General features: G+C 39.7%; 1 protein-coding gene and 1 pseudogene across 8 annotated transcripts in view; both read left to right on the top strand.

Moving 5' to 3' along the window:
* The window catches only part of Slc38a9 (solute carrier family 38 member 9), an 83,846-nt gene that overhangs the window by 36,016 nt on the left and 22,597 nt on the right, over positions 1 to 25,233 (top strand). For all 8 annotated transcript variants that reach the window (XR_013105065.1, XR_013105066.1, XM_034523506.2 and 5 more), the window contains 7 exons: positions 1,739 to 1,860; positions 1,988 to 2,051; positions 2,748 to 2,841; positions 8,447 to 8,617; positions 11,632 to 11,691; positions 15,354 to 15,548; positions 17,773 to 17,880. Coding sequence is in view for 6 of the 8 variants with exons in the window: in XM_034523506.2 (XP_034379397.1) it covers positions 1,739 to 1,860; positions 1,988 to 2,051; positions 2,748 to 2,841; positions 8,447 to 8,617; positions 11,632 to 11,691; positions 15,354 to 15,548; positions 17,773 to 17,880 (814 nt within the window). In the remaining 2 variants the exon portion in view is untranslated. The remainder of the gene's footprint in view (positions 1 to 1,738; positions 1,861 to 1,987; positions 2,052 to 2,747; positions 2,842 to 8,446; positions 8,618 to 11,631; positions 11,692 to 15,353; positions 15,549 to 17,772; positions 17,881 to 25,233) is intronic.
* Positions 12,891 to 13,871, top strand: LOC117723686 (heterogeneous nuclear ribonucleoprotein R pseudogene; annotated as a pseudogene).

The raw sequence follows: 25,233 nt of genomic DNA, 5'->3' as shown, positions 1-25,233 counted from the left end.
TAAGCATCTGGTACACCTCCCACCCCATCTTCCACATCTTCCCATGAATAATCCAGACCCAGAGGCTAGCACAGGGCACAGGATTAGGTGAGGTGTATATGGAATAGGTTTGTTCTTCCATTTTGTGTAGGTCAGTGTGAGAGCACAACCAGAATTTTCTACCTCTTATTGAACCATACTCCTTATAAGTTTTGATTTTACTTGTTTTGTTGTTGTTGATGTTGTTGTTGCTGCTGCTGCTGCTGCTGCTGCTGCTGTTCTTGTTGTTGTTTTGGGTTTTTTCCCATTCACTTTGTCAGCTATACTGTTTCGACTTCTTGTTGGGAAGTAGTCTTGCCCTTTTTCTTTAATTATGGGAGAAGAAAATATCATCTAGATTGTAGAGGAATGTAGATAAAGAGAAGGAAAAACACGATCTTTATACACATTTTTATCTGTGTCTCTAGGAGCTAGGTGTTTCTGAAGCCACACCATGCATAGCATTCAGGATATTCTTCCCTACAAAGTCACCACTGCTCATATTGCATTAAAGAGAAGGCAATGGCATTTCTGTACTCCTAACCTGTTAGTGAGGCCTTTGTTCCCACTAAGGCCTCATACCCCGTCTCTTCCTTGAGTCTTCCCTAGTTAATTTGGTTCTCATTGTTTACCCAGTGAGATAGTAGGGCACAGAGTAGAACACTTAATTATATTGTGCCTCCTAATCTCGTCTAATTCTTCATGTGTCCAACTGGAAATAGACAGTTTGAGGCTGTTCGCTTTACTCTCTCAAATAAGAAACATAGCACAACGTTGTAAATTTACGCGTTAAGTATTAAGAGATTGTTGGTTCACACTGGTCAGATTCTGTGCCTTCAAGGACTTCTCCAAGAATAACCCTCAGAGATGGGCAGAGTGTCACCAGGAAACAGGATGTTTTTCCTGTCCCAAATAGGAAGGTGGAGATAGGAAGAAATGCCGGAGGTAGTGTGAGAAATTGGCGTATGAGGTACATGTTGTCAGTCATCTTTGCTCCATCTGGTAGTTCTCCATTGCCCCTCCCCTTTTGCTGATATCCTCCATGTCTTCTGCTCCTATAACCCTCATCTGACCATTGATTAAGTTACTTTTTTACCTGGATCTTTTACCCAAAGCATTTAAAAATTAGTTATGTGCTGTTCTTTACTTACTGTTCATTGGTGCCTCCATTCTTTAGTCTGAGATCCCTGTCTGTTACCTCAGTGTTAAGTGAACACCACTTAGTTCTTGCAAAGCTCCTCACTTGAGGACAGCCTTCTCCTTGGAGATTTCTTTCATTCTTAGCTTCCTTCTTTGGCATGAATGTGAAAAGTACTTTGATGATGGAGATAAATTCTTTCTCCTTTATACCTGCTGCTATATTTGAAAAAAGTCATCAGGGATGCATAATGCTAAATGTTTATGAGACTTAGAAATATATATTAAGATGTGTCTTAAAGATATACATGCTGGTAGGTTTTTATAATCTCATGCAGCAGAGGCAGGGGGATCACACATTTGAGACAGGAAGAGAGATGTGTAATAGTCAAGGAAGCCCTGATGTATAATAGTCAAGAATCTCACTAGCAGCTGTCCTCAGAGGAGCCCATCAACCAGAGCCCCCAGCTGTTTCAGCTCCATGTGAATCTGAGAAGTGTGTCTCGTCAGTTTCTTTAATCAATAGAAAACATTCTTTTTGTCCATACACTGGTTCTGATGTCTCTCTTTTCTTTTCCCCAAGATTGCTCCAGACCACGTAGTTCCTGCTCCAGAGGAATGCTATGTGTATAGTCCATTGGGCTCCGCCTATAAACTTAAGAGTTACACTGAAGGCTATGGTAAAAACACCAGCTTAGTTACTATGTGAGTAAACTACTTCTTGGAGGATAAATTAAACTGCGTGAATGAAAATAACTGGCTATTTACTTGTGTCTTAATTAAAAAGCTTGAGGAGCCCAACCTCATATTGTTACTGCTATTACTCTTTCAGTTTTATGATTTGGAATACCATGATGGGAACATCTATACTAAGCATTCCCTGGGGCATAAAACAGGTAATATAATTTTTGAGTATACTTTTGTCTGAAAACTTCTTAATATTTATTATTTTTTATTTCTAATTATGCCTATGAGTGAGTCTGAGTGTGGGTATTTGCATATAACTGCCTGTGCCCATGGGGGTCAGAGGTGTTGGATCCTCCTGAGGCTGGGGTTGCAGGCAGTTGTGACCACCCAACATGGGTGCAGTGAACCAGGCTTCAGTGCTCTGAAAGGCCAGAATGCATTCATATCTGCTGAGCCATCTCTTTAAGCCCTGAAAATTTTTCTATGCCTACAATCCTAACACCTAGGCTAAGGTGACAGGATCATGAGTTCCAGACTGGTTTGGGCTACATAGTAAATTTTAAGCCAGCCTATGTACATTTCATATGTCTCCAGAATAGATAAATAAATTAATTAAATAGCTGAAATTTTTTGCTTTATCTTTTAAGTTTGGGGCTGGAAATGTAGTTCAGTGGCATTGCTTTTCTAGCTTGCATGGGGCCCAGTGTCCAATTTCTAGCACTGCAAAAGGAATTGATTACTATATTCTGTTTTATTGTTTACATAAAATTCTCTTTAAAAAGCAGATGGTTCTGTTTGTTTTTCCACTACCATGTTTTTATCAGAATTCTTGAGGGTATCAATGTAATTGCATATGAAGTTATTCTTACGTAATGAAACGAACCTAACTTTTTATTTTTAAAAAGGCTGGATTTACTACTGGGATGTGTGTCATCGTGCTGATGGGCCTTCTGACACTTTATTGCTGCTATAGAGTGGTGAAGTCACGGGGTATGATAAGTAAGTAGAGACAGATTGTGTGGGAACTAAGACGCTTTCATATTAAGGCAAATCCTACTGTGTACATTCTGTATATGTGTCAGCCGCCTCCTGCCTCCTTTTACCTTTCTCTCTCTCTCTCTCTCTCTCTCTCTCTCTCTCTCTCTCTCTCTCTCTCTGTGTGTGTGTGTGTGTGTGTGTGTGTGTGTTGGCACACACGCACGTGTGCCGTAGTGCACACATGGAGGGTAAAGGACAACTTGAAGGTGTCAGTTTTCTTCTTCTACCGTGAGGTTCTCTGGGATTGAACTTTTGACAGCAGCTCCCTAACCTGAGCCCTCTCTCTGGCCCCAGCTGGCTCACTCTGAAATTCAGAGCTTAGCAATCTTTGGAGAAGACATTTATATTAGGGCTGATGACCTTATAAGACAATAAAAGTGTCACTTACAAAACGGTTACATCATCTTTGTGCATGAATGTGTGTGGGTATCAGACCACTGCTTTGATGGAGGTGGTTTCTCTCCTCTGGGGGTTGGGGGGGAGGGGAGCCTGAAGATTGAACTCAGCTTCCCAGGCTTGGTGGCAAGTGCCTTTCCCTCTCACTGGACCCAAAATGTTATATCTTTTAAATAAAGTCTTTGTCAAACTATCGAGAATTCTGATTCTAACCAATTATTGTTTACTTATTTTGATTTATATATAGCAGACCTAAAAATATAAAGTATCAATAGAAAAATATGAAGTATAAGCAACTCTTAAAGTATAGATGCATTATACCTCTACTTATCTGTATAAATTCTGGATCAGGGAATCAGGAAAGTAATCTTTTGTCCTCCACTTCTTCTTCTTCTTCTTCCTTTTCCTCCTCTTCCTCCTTCTCTTCTTCCTCCTCTTCCTTCTCCTCCTCTTCCTCCTCCTCCTCCTCCTCCTCTTCCTCCTCTTCCTCCTCCTCCTCTTCTTCTTCCTCCTCCTACTCTTTTTTTCTTTTGGTTTTTCAAGACAGTTTCTCAATGTAGCCCTGGGCTGTCCTGGAACTCACTCTGTAGACTTAGGGATCTACCTGCCTCTGCCTCCCCAAGTGCTGGGACTAAAGGTTTAATCTTTTTGTTTGATTTGAAGCTTGAACTGTAGTCTTGTTGGATTGCTTAGGTTGGTTCCAATCTTATGAGTAGAAATAATCTGTTTCAACTCACACCTTTATTATCGCAAGCAGCTGGGACAACGTATATGTGCTACTATACAGAAACATCTTTTCAGGTCATTTTTACATATTAAACTGAGTATAGTAGTGCTTGCCCACAGTCTCAGAATTGGGAGTTAGAAACAGGAGAGCCAGGAGTTCAGTGTTCTCAGCTACATAAGGAGTTCAACGCCAGCCTAGGTACATGAAAGTAGGTCAAGGAAGGAAGGAAGGAAGGAAGGAAGGAAGGAAGGAAGGAAGGAAGGAAGGAAAAGCATATGTGTGGGCGTGGGTGTGGTGTGTGTCTTTTAGGGCCTAAACAGGCATGGTCTTCCTTCAGTCTCATTAGCAAATGCAAACCAACTTCTAGTTGTTTCTGTCTATGCAGCTCCTTTCTTAGTTAAGCAGTCTCAGTCACTGGGGAGTTTATTGTCACTTATTGTTTGAGATCTTGCAAGAAGTCTTGTTTAAAAGCCATTCAAGTTCCTGGTTGAGTTTGTTTAGCCTCTGGTTTCTGCGGTTTCAGTGCTGACTGAAATGGGAAGAACTCTTTATACAAATGCAGTAAGTAGGGAATTTTACTTCAGGCTGTCTCAGTGGAAAGCCTCTTCTGCACTCATTCTGACTGTTGCAGAACAAGTGATGCCTGCGTTTCTTAAACTCTTCCATTTAAAAGATGAACTTAACATCAGTTCATTTTATGAAGTCAACACAAGCCTAATAGAAGGCCAGACAGGACAAAAAAATGAAAGAAAAACTTACAAAAACATTGTTTGATAAAATCAGTAGTGTACAAAAATAATATTCTATGTTTAAAATAGGGTGTGTTTAAAATGTGTTTATTCCAGTGAGGGAAGAGGATGCTTTGTTATTAAGAAGCCCAACATAATTCACTACATTAACAAAATAAAGGTAAAGTTTATGGTTACGTTAATTGATAGCTACCCCCACCAAAAAAAAAAAAAAAAAAAAAAAAAGGCGTTTGATGGTGTTAAGCGTCCTTTATCTTAGTAAAGCCCTAAGGAAAGCACTATTTACACAATTTATAGTTTCTTTATCCCAAAACCAGGACCAGCAGCTCTACAGTGATAAAATGCCTAAACTATTTCCATTTAAGTCAGAGAAGAGGAGGAGAAGGAGGAAGAGGAAGAAGAGAGACATGAGGAAGACATCGGGAATGCTCACAGTCACTCACAGTGTTCTGACGTATTATCAACTACACCAAAAATGTTGAGCTAATATAAACAATAGAAAAGACTAATAATTATGGCAAAAGAATGTGTTACAATGCTGACTAGTGCTATTAGAATTAATGAGTCTGAAATCAAGAATCAACAGCTAGAACTACAGTGCAGAGAACATTAGTCCATTCACCACAGCAGTAAGCTAACTGTAAGGGACTTAGATCAAATCTAGCAAGAGAGCACATTTGATGGAAAAAAATACAGACTACCTAAACACAGAATAAAACTTGCACGAGTAAGAAAAACATGCCATGTGGTTTGGAAGATTCAGTATGGTGAGCCACAAAAAGCCACATGTATAAATTCAGTCCCATTTCAAACAGAGCCAGGGAAGATGGGGAAAAAAGAAGTGGTCTGAAAGAATCCAACTGACCAGGTATTGAGACATACTACAGAGCAACTGTCATAAAGCAGAAGCTGCTGCCTTAGAGATAGGAAGACGAGAGTGGAAGGGACAGAGAAAGAGGTAACTGCTGGTTCAAACCTTGCTGCTCTTCTAGAGGACCTGGGTTTGGTTCCCGGCACCTACATCTCGCAGCCATCTGACCTCTAGTTCTTGGGGATCAAATGCCTTGCTATGACCTCAGAGACCACATGGTACAGAGAGATTCATGCAAAACATCCATACACATGGAATAAAAATGTTTAATCTTTATAAAATTAGACCGGAAAATGGAACATAAATCTCAGGTTTGTGAGTTTAATGTCATATTTGATGTCAGTTAAGTTGAGTATCAGTTGGGTGGAAAAACTGTATGATACCTTATACAAAAATATATTCCAGATGGCATTCAAACTAAAATATGAAAAAAATAAAGCCATAAACATATTAGAAAAATGCAGGAGGTTGTACATACAAACTAGCAATTGAGATTTTCCTGGTCAATACAGAAGACATAAAAGCTTTAAAAGAAATATATCACAAAATTACAGGTCATTACCAGAAGTCATCCTGGCAAGGTAGTCAAGAGGACATTTGAAAGAACCACATGCCTCCAAGGTGGAGTCCCTGTTCCAAGTAATCTACAGAGAAAACAAATCCATGACTACCATGTATAGAAATTACAGTGAAACTCTCCACCCGAACATTAATGATAGAATTGTTGATCAAGGAGATGGTTACCATCCGTCATTCATGAGGACTTCTGTGCTGTGTCTATAAATAAGCTTGTTACCTGTGTTCTTCAGAGTCCAGGACGGTTGGACATTTATAGGCTAAAATGTTTTCCCTTCTTTGTGGCTGTTTGTTTTTTTCTAGATACCCCAATGTCTTTAGGGGTGCTCTTGGAGTAGAACCATAAAAGCATGTATGTCAAAAAGATTTGGGGGCTCGGCCAGTCCCTCATTGCTCCAACTTATATATTACCATATAATACACAAGACAGTCATTTCTCTCCAGCCCCAGCCCTGGAAACAAGAGGAGTCATGAAGTGACTGTAATTTGAGGGCAGTTAAAATTACCTTGTGTTAGACCTATCTGTGTTCTTATTCCTTATTGAAATATTGAAACAAAGACATTGCTATTGTAATAATACAATCATAGAAATGCAAATATTTTTGTGTTTTTCTTATGCAAATGTCTTTGTGTTCTTTTTACATACATTCTTAAATATTTTTGTTCTTATACAAATGTCTTTGTGTTCTTTTATCATTTAGTATGTTTTATTACAACCTTGTTTTCCACTTCAGCACTTTTTTCTTTAAGTGAACTTTTTATGGGTGCGGTCACCATTATTAGCTGTGTTGATTGTCAGGTTTCTTGAATGACTGTTGTTGTTGTACACTGTGGCTCTGTTGTATTGACTAGTGATTGTGGGCTGTTGCACATTTACACCATGCTCTGCAGTTTACTATTGTAAGTGATACCCTTCTAAAAGTAATTTATACATATTTTGTGTATTCTTTTGGATTGCTTTGTTTAAATTTTGACCCCTAAGGGGGAAAAACCATGGGCTGGAGATATAGCTAAGTGGCAGAGTACATGCTTAGCCATTTGGGTTCAATCACCAGTTCGGAAGGGAGGGAGGGAGAGAGGGAGGGAGGGAGGGAGGGAGGGAGGGAGGGAGGGAGGGAGGGAGGGAGGAAAAGACAAGACAATCACTAAATTAAAATTTATTCCTGAAATCTGTAGTAATGTCCAGTGGTCCCAGCTGTGCGTGAGTGATAAGCTGCTTGGAAGCATGCTATTGTGTATTCCTAAGCTTTGTTCTATTGTGTTCTGTTTGTTTGGTTTTCTTCTGCTTGCAAAGCGGTGTGATTTTCTTTAACTGTATTGTCTGTTTGTATTCTCTTCCCAGTTATCCACGAGTCCCTTGGTGCCTTTATAGTTGTACTAAGCACTCTCTATGTATGGTGTTGCTGTTAGTTTCCTATCTGCAAGTTCTTGTGACTTGCTTTCTCACTCTGAATGGCTTCTGTGAGACTTTCCTGTTTCCCTTTTGCTGTTCTCTCTGTTCATAGACAGGATGACCTTTCATCTTAAGACTTCAGGGCTGTAACTGCAGTATGTTAATCTCCTTCTGTCGTTTTGTCTTGCTATGTTTATGTTCTCCAGACTCTTCAGAAACTCAGTGTGTAGCCCAGGCTAGCCTTGTTTGCATATTCCTGCCTCAGCATCCTGAAGTGTAGAATTACAGGTGTGCATTTCCATGCCTAGCTTTACTTTTAAATTCTTAACGTAGTTATCTAAAATTTAAATTAGCCTGTAGCATAAAATATGACTCAAGACATCTTTCACTCATATTATTAAATAGTGTTTGACTGTTAAGTAGTGTTTTAAATGAACTGATGAGGTGACTTCCTACAATTTCAGAAATCTGGGAGGCTAAGGCATGAGGATTGTTGTGAGTTTGGGTTAACATGGGCTGTGTAGCAAGATACCATCTCATAAAAACTAAAAAGAGTGTGTGTGTTCTATTTTTTTCTAATTAGTTTTCCTACTCTTGGTTCTCACATGCTCTAATTAGTTATAAAAAGTTAGAATACTAGTTGTTTCTCAGATTATATTATTTCACTGATCACATTTCTATTTTATTTTATAATAATTTAATTTCTAGTTTTTTCATAATGTGTTCTTGTATTTGTTGGTAAAGTAGCCACAATATTTTGCTAAATATTTTGAGTTAATTGGGGGAAAATAAATTATAAATGTGAAGTACATAACAGTACCTAGTCTAATTCCTTCTCTTTCATTTTTATCTAGGTACATCAGACACAACTACCTGGGAATTTCCAGATGTCTGCAAACATTATTTTGGCTCCTTTGGGCAATGGTCAAGTCTCCTTTTCTCCTTGGTGTCTCTCATTGGAGCAATGATAGTTTATTGGGTGCTTATGTCTAATTTTCTTTTTAATACTGGAAAGTTTATTTTTAGTAAGTATTGATCCAGTCTTTAACATAGTTACTCTCAAATATCATTGTAATATTTTAGTTCTAGTCTCACATTTTTATATGTAAAGTATTATAAATCCTGGATAATGTGTTTGATTCAGCTTTTCTATGCTTATAACCTCAAATGTCATGTGTATAAACATGAATTTTTACATAAATAATGGATTTCATTCTGACATTTTCATAATGCATTTAATCATAGGCACTTCCTGTTCAATCATATTCACTTCCTGTTATGCTCTTGTGTTCCCTACTGCTCCCTGTAAGCTCCTTTCCCCTTCCCCACCAGGCGCCTTCTACTTTGATGCCTTTTCTTTTTGTCACCCAGTGAGTTGCATTGCGTTGCTTACATTGCTTACTTGAACATGGGTGAGAGCTTGTCTACTGACACAGTCCCACTTCAGCAGTGTCTGCACCACTAGCGACACTGTCTCTCCCTCCGCATCAGGGGTTGCCTGTTGGAAGTGTATTGACACCCCAGCCCTATGGAGAGAGTCACAACTGCTGTGCGTTCAGAGTGCAAAACCCTATCATGCCCAGAAGCTAGCTTGCCATCTGCCCCAACTTCCTCTGTCTCCTAAGGGATTTGGGGTTTGTTGTATGTTTGTTTGTTTTGTTGTTTTTGTTTTGTTTGGGGACATTGGTTCCTCTTCCAGGTTATTCCATGAGCATAGAGAGGGTGTCACAGTTGTCCCACTTCTGAGCGGACAGTCAACAGTTATTTATTCTCCATGCTTTGGCCAGTTTACGAGTCTCTGCACTCAACCACTGACCACTGTAAAAAAGCTTCTCTGACCAAAGCTGATGGCAGCACTATTTCATGAGCATAAACATAGTTATGTAGAAGGAGTTTAACAGACACATCATGGCCCTTTAACAAAACAGCAGCTGTAGCTTCCACACCAGGGTGTATAACCTCCCCAGCTGCATTAACTTTATAAGGGATGTTTCTCCAAAAGCTCTAATTAGTATAAATGTTTCTACAAAATTCTAGTACTGTAACAGAAAAGTTTATGAAATTCACTGGAATGTGTTTTTGAAGAATTTGATATTTGAACAGTGAACTCTTACTTTCTGAAACATTAGGAGCTAAAAGTACAACACAGGAGAATAATGAATTTTAAATAATATTCATGTACCACAGAACTGTTACCCACTCATCTCAGCTCTAGAATTCTAAAGAGGTTATTAAATACCCAACCCAAGCACTTTTTATAATGGTTTTAATGTGGATGGAGGGTGTTGATTTTAAGCTCCCTTTTCTGGCATTTATTTGTGTTGTGTGTAGGTGTGTATCCGTAAGTGTATGGATGAGTACACGCATGCCAGGGCACACGTGGGAAGGCAGAGGAGGACTTTGGGAATAGGCTCTCTCCTTCCTACACTTGGCTTTTGGGCATCAAAGGCTAATGATTTATACTAAACCATATATCCACCATTGTGTTGTAAAAAAGTGTAAAAAGTATTGTAAAAAAGTGAATAGCTTGTATTCATTTCTATATCGTGATTCTAGGTAGGTCTTTTTTTTTTAACCTTACTTTCTAATTAGTCTTCCTTAGTTTTTTTTTTTTTTCCTATTAAGGTTCATAAGTCATTTATATACATTTTAGAGTCAACTAACTTGTCAAATTCTATAACAATGTAATCAATCAGATCTTGATTGAAATTGCATTGAATTTTTCAGTCAACATACCATAATTAATATCATTGGGCTCTTGATTTTAGGATGAATAAGAATTGCATTAAATTTTTAGGTGTGGGAAGAAAGTATGCTAGGATATTGTGTTTAAGTTTCTGTTTAATGTTTTTTAAATTTTTCTTGCTGAAAGTCTTACATACTTTAGAAATACTTTTTCCTTGATACCTTAATTTGGTTTTGTAAATGTAGTTTGGGTTTATTATAAGACTCATACTTTTTGTTATAAAAAATTCAAACATGTACAAAATAAACAGATACAAGGAATCCACATATTCCTCACATAACTGTAACAGCTGCCAACATTCTTCTGTTCCCATAGTCTGTAGTAGGGTTTTCTAACTCCCCACTTTTAAAAAAATATTGCCCCTTGAGAACACTTTTTAGACATTTCAGTTGATGCTTCGGTGAAATTTTAATACCACAGAAACCTTTAATAAATAGTATATCTTCAATTGTCTTTCTTAAAAGTAAGATTTTTTTTCCTCCCCTCAGGAATGACTTTTTCTCCTTGTTAGTAATATCACATCCATTGAGAAAGCATGTGCGTGATGTACCCCTGACTACTCTCATTTAAACATTATTATGTCTGTAGTTTTGTTTGTTTCTTAGGTATTAAGCATGACCCTGTCCCAAACAAACAACAACATCCAAATGAACACGCAGCTTACCCATCACACCTTCAGTCTAGAACGGCATGAGGCTTGGACACTTGCCTGCGCCTTTATACTTTGGTACTCCCTGCAGTGTAACTCTGCAGTTCTTACAAGCACAATACTTACTATACAGCCTAGCTTTCTAAAAGTGTTTACCGTATCTCATGAAGACTTTAAGTGACTTCCCAAATAGGCTTAACCAGGTATGGTTGTTGGTTTCCCTTTTGGCATACTTGAGAACTCTACATAAATGTAGCTGTACTCCAATAAATCAACATAAGTATAAGAAAATATTATATATATATATATATATATATAATCTTCCTTCCAGACCTTTTAACTACCATTGATTCAATCTTATAAGTAGGTTTTGTTTGTTTTTGTAAACCTTGTATAAAATTCTATATAAAATTATTATGGAAATTTTTTCTACATGGCACTATGAAGCAAATGACATTTCTTTCCTGAAGGCAAAGAAAACTAAAAGTGAAATATATCTAACACTGAAATAATTTGGGGTCAGTGTACTCAATAAGATTATATGTAGTAAATAACTACTTTTATAAACAAAAGACTTTAGATGGTGATGGGATTTGGCATGGTTCATTCATTGTTTTAACTATTTGTTCATCTTTAACTTTTAGATTTTATTCATCACATTAATGACACAGACACTGTACTGAGCACCAATAATAGCAACCCTGGTAAGTAGTTTGGAATTCAGTTTGTTTCCTTGTCCCCAATCCTACTCCCAAAAGGACTTAAAAATAGAATCCACGACCCCATTTTAGGTAAATGGTTGGGGGAAAAAATGTTACTGAGTCACTGTTAAGTTATTAGTGCTGTGTTAAATTATTAGTGTTATGTTTCAGAATAGATGTGGCTATTAAAAACAAATGGTTGAGTGTGATTCGCTGGTGGGGCACCTGCCTGGCAAGCAGGAAGCCCTACATCTGATCCTTAGCTCTATAAGAGAGTAAAGATTAAAAACAACATTAAAATGAGACATTTCAAGGGCAGTAGGCCTGACAACCTGAGTTTGACCCCATGGACCTACATAGTTGAGTAAGGAACTGTTCCTTCAAGTTACCCTCTGACCTCCACACACTGACTGTGGCACTGTGATAGATAGATAGATAGATAGATAGATAGATAGATAGATAGATAGATGCTGAAAGAGAGAAGAAAGGACAGAGACAAAGAGAAAGAGGAGATACACACATTCTCCAGACTCCCCAGTTCTCAGTCAACCATCTAGACTCTTAGGCTGATATCCATGGAGTGAACTGCAGAATTATTTTGAATTGTTCAGATTCTCTAAATTCTTCAGTTTTTTTTACCAGTGATTGAGGATTTCTGCTTTTAATTCCCTAAAACATAGATGTTGTTGTTGTTTGTTTATTGTTGTTATTAAGAAAAGAAAAAAGGGGGCCAGTGAAATGGGTCAGTAGGTGAAGGTCCTTGCAGCAAGCTTGATGACCTGAGTTGAGTCCCAAGAGCTGTATGGTGGAGGGTGAGCATTGACTCTGCCCAGTTGTCCTCTGACTTCTGCACATGAGCTGTGACAAGCATGCACACATGCAAATAATAAATCTAATATATTTTTAAAGAGAAAATGCTTATTATTTAGCCTTTGTTTAGCTAATAATGCAACAGTTACTCCGCATGGTATTTCTTGTATTATTGAGATGCCATAAATCCAATATTTTCAGTTCAGCAGTAGAGCCAAGGAACATTTTGTAGGTGCTTTTTCTTGTTCCTAATATAAGTGCATGCTACCTAAAAACTTTTTAAAGATTACCTTGCCTTTCACTCTATATATTTGCATGAAAGATTCCTAAAGTAGGGGGGTGGCACAGGCGCCATTTCTAGTCATTTTCAAAGTTCCTCGCACTGATTGTCACAGACCAGGCCACTGGCCCCCCAGCTCTACCCTGGGTTGGTAGCTTATGTCAATCTTGCTGAAAGAGCCATTGATGCTCTCAGGGAATTTAATGAAGAAGGAGCTGTGTCTGTACTACAGCAGTTCAAAGAAAGTGGCTTATCTCTGGTTCAGAACAAAAGTACATTTTTATGTGGAGTTATGAAGACCTACAGGCAAAGAGAGAAGCAAGGCAGCAAGGTGCAGGAGTCCACAAAAGGGCCTGATGAAACAAAGACCATGCATGGCCTTGCTTGAGAGGACTGGTTCAACTTTGGATGTAACCACAGGGCAGAGGAAGTATGGCTGTCCTCCACCAGACAGTGTGTACTCGGGTGTGCAACCTGGAACTGAAACAGAGGTCTTCCTAGGTAAGATTCCAAGAGGCTGTATGAGGATGAGTTGGTGCCCCTTTTTGAGAAGGCTGGTCCTATCTGGGGTCTACGCCTCATGATGGATCCACCCTCTGGTCAGAACAGAGGCTATGCATTTATCACCTTCTGTGGAAAGGAAGCAGTCCAGGAAGCAGTTAAGCTATGTGACAGCTATGAGATTCGTAATGGTAAGCACCTGGGAGTGTGCATTTTTGTGGCAAACAACAAACTTTTTGTTGGATCCATTCCAAAGAATAAAACACAGAACGTCTGGAAGAGTTCAGTAAAGTCACAGAGTTTGGTGGGCATTATTCTCTATCATTAACCCAGTGACAAGAAGAAGAATTGGGGGTTCTGCTTCCTTGACTATGAGGATCACAAGTCAGCAGCACAAGCCAGATGGTGGCTCATGAGTGGAAAAGTCACTATGGGGAAATGTAGTTTTAGTTGAGTAGGTTGACCCTGTGGAAGAACCAGATCCAGAAGTCATGGTAAAGGTAAAAGTTTTATTTATGAGAAACTTGTCTACTACCGTGACATAAGAAATATTAGGAAAGTCATTTTCTGAATTTGGAAAACTGGAGAGTGAAGGAGTTAAAAGATTATGCATCTGTTCATTTTGAAGATACAGGAGCTGCTGTCAAAGCTATGGATAAAAGGAATGGAAAAGAAATAGAAGGGGAAGAAATTGAAATTGTCTTAGCTAAGCCACCAGACAAGAAAAGGAAAGAGTGCCAAGCTGCTAGACAGGCATCCAGAAGCACTGTGTGTGAAGATGATTGTTACCCTCCTCCCGCGTGCCACCTCCAATGAGAGGCCGAGGCCATAGAGTGAGAAGTGGGTATGGCTGCCCTCCAGATTATTATGGTTATGAAGACTACTATATTACTATAGTTATGGTTATCATTCCTATCGTGTAGGCTATGATGATGGCTATGCAAGAAGAGGAAGGGGGGGGAAGGTGCTCCACCACTGGGGCAGGGAGCACCACCTCCAAAAGTTAGAGCTGGCGGCTACTCCCAGAGGGGGCCCTGCACAGCAGCAGAGAGGCCATGGTTCCCGTGCAGCTCAGGACGATCGAGGGGGCAATGTGGGAGGTAAGAGGAAGGCAGACAGGTACAACCTGATGCCAAACATCGTCAGACCAACAAAACCGGGTGCCCAGACCACCGCTCAGCAGCCACTTCAGCAAGGTGGTGGCTATTCTTCTAACAATGGTTACAATAATGACAACCAAAAATTTTACCAGAATACTTACAGGCGACAATGGAAATGGACAAGTAAGGGCTTGAAAACAATTCTGTCAAGATCCAATTGGCTCTAGATCCACATTCTTCAAAACAAAATTGGTGTAACTGTTTCAGCTTTAAGTAGCAGTTTGCTGCCACTTGTATTCAGCTGAGGAAATCATTATTGTGTATATACTCAAGGCTTCTTATTTTTCTTCTTTTCTAAATGCTCTTGGACATTATTGGGCTTGCAGAGTTCCCTTATTCTGGGGTTACAATGCTTTTATCATTCCGAGCGTCATCTTAGCTTCAGAAGAACTGTTAAATCATGATTTTGCAGAGCCTTTGGTTTGGACAGTTCTGGCTTTTTGGATTTGGAATAGATTGCATAGGAATATGAAGGAAGCTGTAAATGAAAGTGCAAGCCAGTGCTTTGTCTTAGTAGTTTGAAGAAATTAAAGCAAACAGACTCACGTTTCCTTATATTGGAAGTAACCTATGACTGTATCTTACATTCCTAGAAGCACATTAACTGTGTTTATAAATTGTTACAACCACACCTTTTGGAATCTGCCCTACAAAATTTGTTTGGCTTAAATATCAAAGCCGTGACAATTTGTTCTTTGGTGTGAGTTTATTTCAAATTTCTTGTTTATGTAAGATTTCAATAACACTCAAAAATCTATTCAAAACAAACAAAACAAAAGATTCCCAAAGTGCATATACAACCCTTTCCAACAAGGGATCCTGGGTCCAAGTTGAGCAGGTACCAGTCCCTGGGCACAGTGATTCTCCAGCCCCTGTGCTCTCATCTCTAATGTGGCATGCATTTACTTTCACAGTGATTTGTCCCAACGCTGGGAGTGGTGGCCATCCTGACAACAGCTCCATGATTTTCTATGACAATGACACAGAAGTGCAGCTGTTTGAGAAGTGGTGGGACAAGTCCAAGACAGTGCCCTTCTACCTTATAGGGCTCCTCTTGCCGCTGCTCAACTTCAAGTCGCCTTCGTTCTTTTCCAAATTTAATATCCTGGGTAAGATGCTGCTTTGTGGAACTCCTATGAGTGGGGAGACAGCTACCTTCCTGGCTATCCGTAGCTGTTTAACCTGTTTCATCCATACAGTACTTTGATTCTGTCACTTTGTTTTTCTGTAAAGCTTGGCACAGAAAAATGGACATGCCCATTTCAGGTTCCTTTTGCCTTGTTTTGGTTTGACTTGTTTTGGTTTGGTTTTTGATTTGGTTTTCTTGATATAAATTACTATGTTTCCAAGCTAACCTTCTAGAACAACTCTTATTTCTGTGAGAATGCAGCTAGAGAAAATAAAATAGACTAAAGTCTGAGGAGATATCAAAATAGCTCCCGTGTTAAGAGTATTACACAGCCAGGCATGTTGACACATGCCACTAATCCTAGCACTTAGGAGATAGAGCCAGAGGAGCAGGAGTTCAAGGTCATCCTTGGCTACAGAGAGAACCAAGTGGGGTGGGCAGACAGATATTACAAAGAATTATCATCTTTCAACATAGAAGATCATTCTGTAGCTAAGTTTTTTCCTCATTCACTCATTCAGTCCAATGCTTTAAAAGCAAACAAAAGGACAACAGGGCCGTGTGCCTGCTGGGCCACTTGCCCTGCTGCTGAGCTCTGCCAACGCCAGCCAAGCTTTTGGTTTGCTCTGCTCTTTGCTCCTCCTCAGTTTTGATTTCATAGTGCAGTTGCCTCCTTAAAGGAATAGACTTCTGTATGTATCTTCTGTTCTACCGAAATCTCCAAAGGAATGTTAAATAGAGTTAAAACTCTATGTAAGTTGACAGAGAGAACTTTGGTGAAATCTCAGATCCCATAACTAAAGAAATGGAGATACAAAGTATAAAGACTGTTGGACTCAGACAGTCTACAGGATTTCCCCCTCTCTAAAGCTCTCCCAGCAGGCAGCTAGCAGTGCACAGTCATCAGAACACCCATCATATCAAGGAACTAGGGCGTACAAAGCCAGAATGTAGCTGGGCTCATGGAGATAAAAGGGCAGCGTAAAGCTAGGCCTCTGACTGTCTCCCTCACAGCAGCATGAAAGTCTGCATGAGCCCGGCCTCCCGGCCTCATCTTTCTGAATCAGCTAGTCTCTAAAGCTGCAGCTCAGCTTAGACAGCTCGTATGGGTCCCTGACTTGCTGCTGACTTTCCAGTGGACCACATCTCTCACAAGCACATGAACTTAGAGGGTTTGCGCAGTGAGACACCGTCATCCTCAGGCTTCAAGCAGACTTCTTAAGGTCATTCTGCTGCTGTTCTTCTCCTTGACGTTTTCCCTTCCTCCTAAACTGCCACTTCCTCAGAGCAGCCATATCCCAGGGCTTTCAGAGACAGCTGATTGTCCTCCATGACTGTGTCTGCTTTCTCTAGAGGAATAATCTGGAATTGGAGCTGTGAGCACTTGCCTAGTGGGTACCAGCGAGGCTCTGAGTCTGATTCCCAGTACTGGGAAAAACAATTTTTTAAATTAAAAGATAACAATCCTCTAATTGCCTTTAATCCCAGCACTTGGGAGGCAGAGGCAGGTGGATTTCTGAGTTCGAGGCCAGCCTGGTCTACAGAGTGAGTTCCAGGACAGCCAGGGCTACACAGAGAAACCCTGTCTCAAAAAACAACAAACAAACAAACAAACAAACAAACAAAAATCCTCTAATTGCTACACTACTAAAAATTCTGTATGACAGAGCCACATGTAGCTACTAGCCCATTCATTCACCTTTCTCAAATGCTTGCTAGTTTTCTTTTCTTTCTGTTTTTTTTTTATTTTACTTTTTTTTTTTTTTTTTTTTTTTTACTTTTTTGTCATTTCAAATTAACTTGGCAAACTTTTAGGTGTGTTGGTTATCTCTCAACACTAAAAATAAAAGAAGTTGGCTTCACAGTTTTTTTTGTTTTGTTTTGTTTTGTTATTCTTGTATAACAGTGTTGTAGTGGCCTTTGCTTGTTGCTCCCACTGGATTCCTGATCTAACTGAGCAGTCCCCACTCAGTGAGTGACTCATGATGTCCCTAGGCTTGGTGCCCGTAAGTTTATTTATTGCCGATTGCTTCATTCTCTGATAACCCACAAGGCTAACGTCTTTAGAATCTAGCTGGAGGGTTTTTTTATATAAATAGGATTAATCAATGAAGATACTTTCTCCAGTCCAGATTTTTAAAGTAGTCTGTAAGATATGCAAAAATGGTGAATGGTTTCTGGATTTGCTCATTTGTCCCTTACAGGCACAGTATCTGTCCTCTATTTGATTTTCGTTGTTACCCTGAAGGCTATTCGCTTAGGATTCCATCTGGAATTTCACTGGTTTGTACCAACAGAATTTTTTGTACCAGGTAAGTTTGTCAAAATAAGAAATCACTACATAATGATAATGTGTTCTTTAAGTTAACTGCTAAGGACTGTTCATCTAAAACAAGGATAATTTGGTAACTCTCACTGCTAATATCAGCACATGGGAGGCAGAGACAGAGGACTGCCTTGAGTTTTAGGCCAGCCTGGGCCAGTGAGTGAAATGTGCCTCAGGAAAGCAAAAATGAATAAATTAAACAATACAGGACAGTGCCGCAGACCGCCCCAGATGGATATGGGGGTCCCTGGGACAAGGGTCCTCGAAGGCTAGGTGGGTAAGGATAGGGCAGTGACAACAGAAACAAACACAGAGGCAGTTTAAATCTGATTGTGTTTTTCAGCTTTCAAGCAAGGATTTTTATACATAATGAAACAAGTATTACAACTCCTAGAAGATGTGTTTAGTAGAGCAATCTCGGATAGGACAGATAACATCATTGTCATTTGGCACAGTAAGCCACATAATCATCCAAGGCTAATGGCATATTTCCAAGAGCAGGTTAATAAATTTTTATGGTCAGTTATTATTTAACATCTAGTACCTAATTTTTTTGTGACCCTTCAAGGTGTAAATTTAAACTATTTTAATTCTTTTCTGTTTAGGCTTTCATTACCATATACCAAAGCCCACTTCCAAGGACACACAGAGCCATATGAAATTTTGTTGTTGGGAAAGTTTTTCTCTATCATAATACTATTTTGTAATTTTGTAAATGATTTATGAAGCTCCAGTTTTCCTGGAGATAAAGTCATGGCTAGTGACCCCATCTCAAGGGATGGTTTCTTATCCAATTTCTCCCTTTAACTCTTGGCCTAGGCTATCAGGAGCATCTCGTAAGTAAGAAAAGCGACAGAAGAGGGTAAGACAGATAAATTATGTGAGAACTGCCGCTCAATATTGTGCTCCTCTGGCCAACAGTTCCACAACTGGTTCCTGGAGGTCTCCTTCTTTTGAAGTTTTCACCTCAGTCTGTGGAACTTTTCACACAGATTCTACTGGGCAGGACAACATTGATATTTTGGGCAGCTAAGGATAACCAGGGTTTTATTTTCAACTAGACACGTGAAGTCTATTTAATTTGTTGGGCACTTGAAAAAACAAAAGCTTATTCTCTAAACCTTTCTAAGGAACACATGCTTCGAATGTCAGAGACTTAAAACATCGTGATGTGTGTCGATAATACTGCTCACAAAATCATTCTTTATAGCTGGGCATGATGGCACACGCCTGTAATCCCAGCACTCACGAGGCACAGGCAGGTAGGATCCTATGAGTTGAGGCTAGTTGACCTTGTAATTTCCAGGCCAGCCAGGACTACATAGGACACACAATGAGACCCCTTTTCTACAGAAAGAAAAGGAAGGGAGGGAGGGAAGAAGGGAGGGAAAGGAAGAAAACTCATTCTCTTTATGGGTTTTTCTGTTTGTAATTTTATTGTTTTTAGGTTAAGATTATGATTATTAAATGGATTTTGTACCTGACTCATTTCTCTTCTTGATTATAATGTGACAATTCAGTTCACCCAAATGTAAAAGATGTAGGACTTTTTAAAAAAAAAAAAAAGCACCAATAAAAAAAATGAATAAATAAATGAATGGTTACTAAATGAGAAAAAAAGATAAAGAAATGAAAATAACTGTCTCAAACACATCTTGCAAACTGATTATTAGAGGACAGCATTCAATTCTAGTTTAGGAATTGGGTCTGTGTTCTTTCTGTCCTTCTGCCATCAATTCCAGCAGTCTGCAATCCTAGTCACTACTCAGAATCTGGCCGTACTTCCTGAAGTTCGTACTTGAAGCTGTCTTCCTCTTTTTGTTGTTTGTTTGTTTGTTTATTATAACCTTTGTAGGTTTTTCAAGCTGTATTTGGTAGGTAGTTATTGGAAATTGTTGATTGTGTGACCATGGCTACTTGTTCTCAGAACATTTGACTTTATTAGCTTTGATTTTTCCAAAGTACTGGGCCTTGAAAGGGCATGCTTCTCTTCAGGATGGTATGGTGGCACACACCTTTAATCCCACTACTGAGGAGGAAGAGAAAGAGGAGGAAGAAGAAGAGGAGGAAGAGGAGGAGGAGGAGGTGGTGGTGGCGGCAGCTGGATCTCTGTGAGTTCCAGGACCAGAGCTACATAATAAGAGAGACCCTGCCACCAAAAAAAAAAAAAAAAAAAAAAACCACAATGAAAATGATTGACAAAGATAATCTAGGATATTGCTTTTTAATATTCCATCTATTGTTATTTATTAAGCAATAGTGAGGAAAGTTTCTACTAATGGTAGTCCACTAAAAATAGGTAATTAGTGGAGCTAGAGACAAGATGCAGCAATTAGGAATATTTGTTGCTCTTGCAAAGGACTTACATTTGATTTTCACCACCTACAACCACCACCTGTACCTCCAACCTCAAGGGACACACCCATACTCTTGCAGACACAGTTACACCTGTGGGTACATGTGCCCACATATACATAGTCACACAGACAATTACACCTGTGGGTACATGTGCCTACATGGTCATACTTACACAACACAATTATACTAAACATAAAATAAATATGTTTCTAAATCAGGGATAGGAAAAACAGTCATCTGGGAAACAGAAAAGAAATTTCTAAGTAGATAGTAAGTCATTCATTTCCCATTGTCCAGTTTTATATAGTACAAAGGGGAAACAACAGAGATTAAACAAGATGTGTTTTCATAGTTAAGATCCTAAAATTACTACATTGTGATAGAGACTGTCTGAAAAGTGAAATAAGTTATAAATGTTTCTGAGAGACTAAATACCAGAGCATTGGAGAGGGTAAGCCTCTACTGTCCTCATGAGAAGTCATAGTATTGTGCAATTCTGATTGAACTTTGTGTATTCTTGTTTCTTTTACAATTATTCATTACATTCATTAATTTATGCACATACCACAACATGTGTGTGAACATCACAGGACACTTTTTGAGACTGGTTTTCTCCTTCAACCTGTGGGTTACTGAGTGTCCTAGTCAGGGTTTCTGTTGATACAACAAAACACCACGGCCAAAAAAGCAAGTTGGGGAGAAACGGGTTTGTTATGCTTATACTTCCACATCACAGTTCATCATCAGAGGAAGTCAGGACAGGAACTCAAACTCAGCAGGAACCTGGAGGCAGGAGCTGATACAGAGGTCATGGGGGATGCTGGTTACTGGCTTGCTCTTCATGGCTTGCTCAGCCTGCCTTCTTATAGAACCCAGGACTACTAGCCCAGGCATGGCACCACCCACGAAGGCCTGGGCCCTCCCCCATCAATCACTAATTGAGAAAATGCCTTACAGCTGGATCTTATGGAGGCATTTTCTTGACTGAAGTTCCTTCTCTCTGATGACTCTAGTTGTGTCAAGTTGACATAAAAGAAGCCAGTACACTAGGTATGGAACTCAGGTTGTCAGTTTTAGCAACTCGTGCCTTTACCAGATGAGCATCTCGCTTGCCCTGAATTCTTATTTCTTAGCCTCGACTCTTTAGTAAGTCTGTCATCAGCCTTGCTTGTAGTAGTTGAGGAAAAACTTAAGCACTTACTCTTTCTTAGCCATTCAAAGACTTTTATCCCCAAAGTAATGTCACACAGTCAACTGGCTTTACATACTCTCTGTGTGGTAGCCAGTCCCAATTTTATATCTCCAGCTCTGACCCTCCATGAAGTTCGTTCTCATGAGCCCAACTCACACCTTCCCTGTCTGTCTACATCAGTGTCTATAGCTCTGTCAAGCTCTAATTGACAAGAACCAAATACTGATCTGTTTAAGTGTCCATCCCTGTCAAGCAGCCTGCTTGACTTGCTTTTCTCTCAGACTCCTCCAGCTTTGTTTTCTAGTTGGTCAAACACTGTATAGTCTTTGACTGTTCTCAACCCACCCTCAATCCATCTGCAAAGTGTGTCTGTTTTATTTTTAAAAACAGCTGATAATCTGACTTCTTAGCATCTCGAACAAAAAGAACTATGTCAAGCTATTAATCTCTTGCCTGGATTATAATAGTGTCCTCCTAACTAATTGTCTCCCTTCTCCACAGTAAACTATTCTACACCCAGCACTTAGAGTAACACTTGTAAAACAACCCAAGCCAGTTTGGCCATTCATACCTTAAAGGATCTGGAGTTTAAGGCCAGCCTGAATGACATAGTAAGCCTCGTCTTAATACAAAAAAATCAAACACAAACCAGAACCCACAGGAATCTTTCATGATTTCATGTGTCATTGAGAATGGCACTGGGTCTATCATAGTCCTTAGAACCGTCTGGTCTGATGGTTCTTTCTCATTTACTCGCCTCCCGCTTTCCCTCTGACTCACAGCACACTGCGCTGGCTTTCTTGCTGTTGTATGAAAATGCCAAGCACATGCCTATCTCAGAATGTTGCTATTCGCTGTTCCCAGTGTATGTGTGCCCTGTCTTCTCAGATCTCCAGCTACCTATCCACCCCCAGCCTCCTTGAGACTTTTCTTTAAAGCTCTTATCAGTACTAAATCTTGTATGCAGGTACCTGTGCTATCTGTTAATATGCCTGACTTTAGTGACTCAGGATCTTGGGGGCCCCAACTTACTCTAATCCATTTTTGTTCCAGGGTGTCACCAAGTAGCAAAAGTTACAGTAAAAGGAACTTATCCAGAAATGTTTCTAAATGTTTTGGGTTCTTGAATTCAGACACCAAAAATTCATTTTCTACTCATGTATCTGTCTCCTTTAACTGGAATATTATACTCTGAGAAAAGGAGTAATATTTTTGTTTTTTTAAACTGCTGTAGTACTGTTGTATTCCCAAATCCTATAGTATTTCTGGCACACACTGAATGCTAATAAGAAATAAGTGTTGAAGATCAGTGAGCTGACTCAGCGGGTAAAGGCACCTGCTGCCAAGCCTAACGCCCTGAGTTCAATCCCCGAGATACACACACCCCGAGGAGAGAACCAGCTCCCTCGAGTTGTCATTTGACTGCCACACTCTATACATACCCTTACACAAAAAATAAAACAAGGATGTAAAGGAAGAATTACTGAGTAGATGTGTTTTTGCTTCCTCCTAAGTAACTTTAAACTTAAGAGACATGATGAAGGAAGAGCTAGGGACAGACCACATGGGAAGCCAGAGCGAACTGCAAGACAGACAGATGCCCAGGGTGGAACACAGAACATGTTTAGTGTTCTCTATAGATTGAGAGGGGAGAGTTCACAATGCTTGAATAAAGTTTGAGGAGAAACTAGTATTAACTAGAGAGTTAAGGGACTTTTTAAAAAAAGTTATTTTCTCCAGAAAAACAGCTCAATGCACAGCTTACTCTGAATTCCATCATAATCATAAAAATAAAACTTGATTCTTCAAATCCAAATTAAGAATATGATTACTTACCCCTTCTGATCCCGTGTTGACTATTAGCACCAAGTACCACCTGCAGTTTATGTGCTGCTGAGGGAAGAATCCAGTTCCTTCTTCATTCTTGGCATGCGCTTTAGTGGCTAAACCATGCCCCCAGTGTTGTTTAACCTTTAACAATTTTTGATTGATTGTTTTTCCCCTCACCCTGAGGGGAAAGAGGGACAGACAGGGATTTATGTAGCCTAGGCTGGCCTAATGTACTGTGTACCTGAGGATAGCCTTCAAATCCTGTTCTTCCCTCTTTCCTCCACGGTGCTAAGATCACAGATATATGCAGCCATGCCAAGCTAACACTCAACAATTAGTACACTTAAAACTGCAATGAAGATGGCATTTCTGCACTAGATATAGTGTGGTTCACACCTGTACTCCTAGCACCCAGATGGCTGAGCCAGAGAGATTATCACAAATTAGAGGTCAGCCTGGGCTACATAGTAAGATCTATCTCAGAAAAAAAAAAAAAAAAAAAAAACCAAAAGAACAAAAACCAAAAAGAACCCTAGTCCTTACAAACTGACTTCAGAAAGACTTTAGATACTAGTTCTCCCTCCCTCCTTCTTCTTCCCTCCGTCCGTCCCCCCCTTCTCTCTCTCTCTCTCTCTCTCTCTCTCTCTGTGTGTGTGTGTGTGTGTGTGTGTGTGTGTGTGTTTGTGTCTTGTGGTCTGGCTCTTCCAGTTAGCATTACCCTGTGAGATCAGGCCACGATGGTGCATGTGTTGTAAGTAAGTGTATGTAAGTCGTTGCTGTTATCACTGTTTTGTGTATCTGCCACAGTCTGGTTTTGCCATGATTGAAGATCAGTGTAGTCTCTTGAGTTTTTGCTACTAGTTTCAATTTGCAGTACTCTTCATTCTCATACATCTTGAGGAACGTGTGGCTGCCTTCTCATGGGTATAAACCCAGGTCAAAGTGTCCTGCTTAAGAGATGCTGTCAAACAGCTTTGCACAGTGGTTGTGCCCAGTCTGCCCTGCTGACATTGGTTATGGACTGTAGCTGCCCCAGGTCCTCACCAGCACTTGCTTTTCTTCTCACCTAACCTTTCTGATGCATCTCTGTTTGTTACATTGTGTGTCTTATTTGCGTTTCACTGATAGCTAATAAAAAGGCTCCTCTGTTCATTTGGTTATGTATGCGAGGTTGCTCCATGCAACCCAGGTAGCAGGGGTAGGGGGACCCCCAGCCATCTCTTGCCTCAACCTCTGGAGTGCTGGGTTTACAGGCCTTGTGTCCTCATGCCCAGCAAGGTAGCACTGTTCATGTCACTAGACACGTGCATCTGCTCTTTAGTGAAGTACTTCTCTGAGTGTTTTCTGATTTTCATTTCTTAACTTATATTTCTTTATTCTGGGCATGAGTACTTTGTCAGATGTATGTATTGAAATTCTCTTCTCCCTATCCCCACCACCTCCTAGTGTTTGAAATCAGTCTTAGGGTCTTGCATGTGCCAGGCAAGCACTGTAGCTCCATCCCAGCATGGGCTTGCATCCTCTTCTGACACACATGTTCAAAAGAAAAGACAAGGTGGTTTGAAAATGACTAGAGCTTTAAATTTCTTGTGAATTTGTCTTCTTTAATTATGAGGTAATAACCATAGCATGAATGTTATATTCTTTGAAAATTTATATTTGGCATATTTCCGTGTGTGTGTGTGTGTGTGTGTGTGTGTGTATGTGTGTGTGTGTGTGTGCATAACTGCACCAATCATAATCACAAAATTAAAAGTAACCCAATGTCTGTTCATGGTCAATATATAAAATATGATGTATCCATACAGTGGAATATTCTTCAGCATTAGAAAGGAAAAGAGTAGTGTGGTTATGATCACACAACTCGAAATAAACCGTTTTCTTTCTTTCTTTCTTTTTTTTTTTTTTTTTTTTTTTTTTTTTGGTTTTTTGAGACAGGGTTTCTCTGTAAATAAACCA

The sequence above is a fragment of the Arvicanthis niloticus genome, chromosome 19, assembly GCF_011762505.2.
Source record: "Arvicanthis niloticus isolate mArvNil1 chromosome 19, mArvNil1.pat.X, whole genome shotgun sequence".
In the NCBI taxonomy this organism is placed as follows: Eukaryota; Metazoa; Chordata; class Mammalia; order Rodentia; family Muridae; genus Arvicanthis; species Arvicanthis niloticus.
The sequence above is the reverse complement of the archived record's forward strand: the minus strand, read 5'-3'. Positions and strand labels throughout refer to the sequence as shown.